This window comes from Xenopus tropicalis, chromosome 3 (assembly GCF_000004195.4).
Source record: "Xenopus tropicalis strain Nigerian chromosome 3, UCB_Xtro_10.0, whole genome shotgun sequence".
Classification (NCBI taxonomy): domain Eukaryota; kingdom Metazoa; phylum Chordata; class Amphibia; order Anura; family Pipidae; genus Xenopus; species Xenopus tropicalis.
The window spans coordinates 132,351,928-132,355,471 of NC_030679.2; the positions used below are offsets into that span (position 1 = coordinate 132,351,928).

Consider the following 3,544-nt stretch of genomic DNA (forward strand, 5'->3'; position numbering starts at 1 on the left):
GTAATACTGATATAAGACAAAATATGATCATAAACTAATTTTAGATATTACATGATAAAACGTAAATGTGTAAGGTATAAATGGGAATATTGAGATTTTTGCTTTATTTTGACAGAACCATTTAGCCGCATGGTAGAGCCCTGTTGCCCAATAGGATTTTGTAGCCTTTGATTAATATTCTACCCCAGTAAGATTACATTTATGAGCATATCACTTCCCCCCCATTTACAAGTTGGTGTAAAGCTAATTTGACTGTCTAGTTAATGCAATTATCCATTCTAGACAGGATTCCATATAACCATGTCAGACTGACTACTCAGCCATGAAGGTTTAAATAAATTGAATACCAGCATGGAGCAGAGGTCATCGTGACTAGGACAGTTTTACCTTGTCACCCCGACATACAGCAGATCATACAGATGCTGAATAAAATTACAACTTACATACAAATACTGATCAATATGGGAGGTACAGAAGGCCCTGGGTCAGTAGAGCTTATAATTGACCTCCTGTTTTTAGTCTCATCAGTTTTACAAATGAATTGTGTACATCTTTGTTCCTCAAGCTGTAAATGACTGGATTTAACATAGGTATTACCATTGTATAGAAAACAGACACCACCTTATCCTGATCATTGGAATAACTGGAGTTTGGGCGCAGGTACATATACATCAGGGTTCCAAATAAAGTTCCTACGGAGATCAAGTGAGAAGAACAAGTTGTGAATGCTTTCAGCCTTCCTTGTGCAGACTGGATTGTAAGTATAGTTGAAAATATATAACTATATGATATAACAATGACAGATATACATACAAAGGAGTTAAATCCCACAATTGCGAAAACAAGCAGCTCAGTCACAGAGGTATCAGAGCAAGACAATTTAAGGACAGGGGGCATATCACAGAAGAAATGAGCTATGTGATGTTTATTGCAGTAGACCTGGCTGAATGTGTTCACTGCATGTATCACAGATTTAGAGAAGCCAATTGCAAAGCATATAGCAATTAGAATAATGCATTTTTCTTTTCGCATCATAACATGGTAAAGTAATGGTTGGCATATTGCAACATAACGGTCATAAGCCATAGCAGATAACAGATAAACCTCAGAGATAAACAAGGAAGCGTAAAAATACATTTGTACAACACAAGCTAACAACGTAATTGTTTTCTTCTTAGAAAGAAGGTCTGAGAGAGTTCTTGGGATGATGACAGAGGTGTAGCACATATCTATGAAAGATAAATGTTTTAGGAAGAAGTACATGGGGGTGTGCAGAATAGGGCTTTTAATGATCAGCACAATCAGCCCACCATTCCCTAGAATTGTGAAGATGTATATCAGCAGGAAGATTATAAAGAGAACACGCTCTAGAGTAGGGTTATTTGTGAGTCCATCAAACACAAAAATGAAATACCTAGATTGGTTGGCTTGCATTCTAAATGAACAATTGGTACAGCTCTGTAGACAGAAGAAAACAGTAAATAAAAAAAAACAGGGAATAAATTATGAGCTTCCTACCAAAACTACAAATGCCAAATATAGACCCCTAAACAACTAGACAATCCATATACAATTGAATAACAAAAGGTAATTAAGGAAAAAAGGATAAAGTCCAGGTCTAAACAGCTTTTCAGCCCACTACAGGTATGGGACCTGTTCTCCAGAATGCTTGGGACCTGGGGCTTCCCGGAAGCGATCATTCCGTAATTTGGATCTCCATAGTCTACTAAAAAATGATTTAAACATCATTTAAACCCAATAGAATTGTTTTGCCTCCAATAAGGATTCATTATATCTTAGTTGGGATCATGTACAAGGTTCTATTTTATAAGGAAAAAGGAAATCATTTTTAAAAATTAGATTTACTTATAATGGAGTCTATGGGAGATGGCCTTTCTGTAATTCAGAACTTTCTAGATAACGGGTTTCTGGATAAGCGATCCCATACCTGTACGATAATTTATTTGTGCCAATGCAAAATAGACAGATATTTCAGAACAATCTCAAGAAGCTCACATCACAGTTATACACAGACCTACATGAGTGTTCAAGCTATAGACCAACTTCTATAGACCAAAAAATATTTACCAAACTTATAGCCAGTAGGATTAAATTATATCAAATTATACCAAAAATTATCGATCCTGACAAAGCTGGATTCAGACCTGGAAGAAAAGGTAAAAACAACATGATTAGGGCCATAAACTTGACAAAAAGATGCTTTGATTAATTTCTACGGATGGCATTTGATATAACAATATATAAAAACAGTATTACAGGTATAGGACCCGTTATCCAGAATGTTTGGGACCAAGGGTATTCTGCATAAGGGATCTTTCCTTAATTTGGATCTCCATACCTTAAGTCTACTAAAAAAATCAATAAAACTTTAATTAAACCCAAAAGGATTGTTTTGCATCCAATAAGGATTATTTATATCTTAGTTTATATCTTACTTTTGCATTATTACAGAGAAAAAGGAAATCAGTTGTAAAATTCTGCATTATTTGATTAAAATGGAGTCTATGGAAGAGGGGCTTTCCGTAATTCGGAGCTTTCTGGATAACAGGTTTCCGGATAAGGGATCCCATACCTGTATAAACATTAGGATTTGGTAAATCTTACAAATGAATGTCACTATATCAAACACCCACTGTAAAAATAATAATTAATGAAACTGATAAAATTTACATTAAAAAATTTAAACTAGACAGGGATGTCCCTTATCTCCAATACTCTTTGTAATAAAGATTGAAACATTATTAATAGCTATAAAACAAGACGCAAATATTAAAATGCATTGAGGTCTCTAATATGCATAAAAGTTTCTGCTTTTGCAGATGATTTATTACTTTATATAACAACTCCATACTGCTCATTTACTATAAAATGCTATTACAAAAAACCTTTCCTTTAAATGGGCATCTGACTCAAATATTTAGGAATACAATTAACTGACAATGAAAAATATATTTATGTATAAATTTACTTACCACTACTTTGATATAGTAAGAAAAGATACACAAAAATGCACGTATCTCTTGGTTTGGGAGAACAAATGTCACTAAGATGTTAATTCTACAGAAAATAGACTAACTGCTTAGACTGAAAATGTTGCTCATCAATTATCAAGGGAAAATCTGTCTGTCATTCATCTAACTGATATGTAATACCTCTAAATTCATATGCAACATGTAATTCATCCTTTGTAGTTAAAATACCCATGTGGTTTGGGTTATGTGGGTCAAACTACCAGGGAAGTTAAGCACAGGATACAAGAACATAAAGGCAATATCAGAAATATTAAGCCAAACACACAGACTGATACACAAGCTTCAAGACACTTCAATGAAAACAAACATTGTCCAGCACAACGTAAATGGTGCGTCTTAGAAGAGATTAGTTTAGAACCAAGAGGTGGCGATAGAAAAAATAGACTAGTGAAACAGGAAGGGATATGGATAAAAAGGTTAAATATATTAATGCCTGATGGTCTTAATGATGCATGGTCACTGAAGCCCTTCCTTTATTATTGACAATCTTA

The 3,544-nt window shown here is 34.2% G+C and overlaps 1 protein-coding gene across 1 annotated transcript; it reads right to left on the reverse strand.

Annotated features, from left to right (window-relative positions):
- Positions 1-495: 495 nt before the first annotated feature.
- Positions 496-1,478, reverse strand: LOC100489446 (olfactory receptor 1019). The gene has a single exon (XM_002943941.3). It carries the CDS (start codon positions 1,432-1,434, stop codon positions 496-498), a length of 939 nt encoding a protein of 312 aa, XP_002943987.2. The 5' UTR covers positions 1,435-1,478.
- Positions 1,479-3,544: the final 2,066 nt, after the last annotated feature.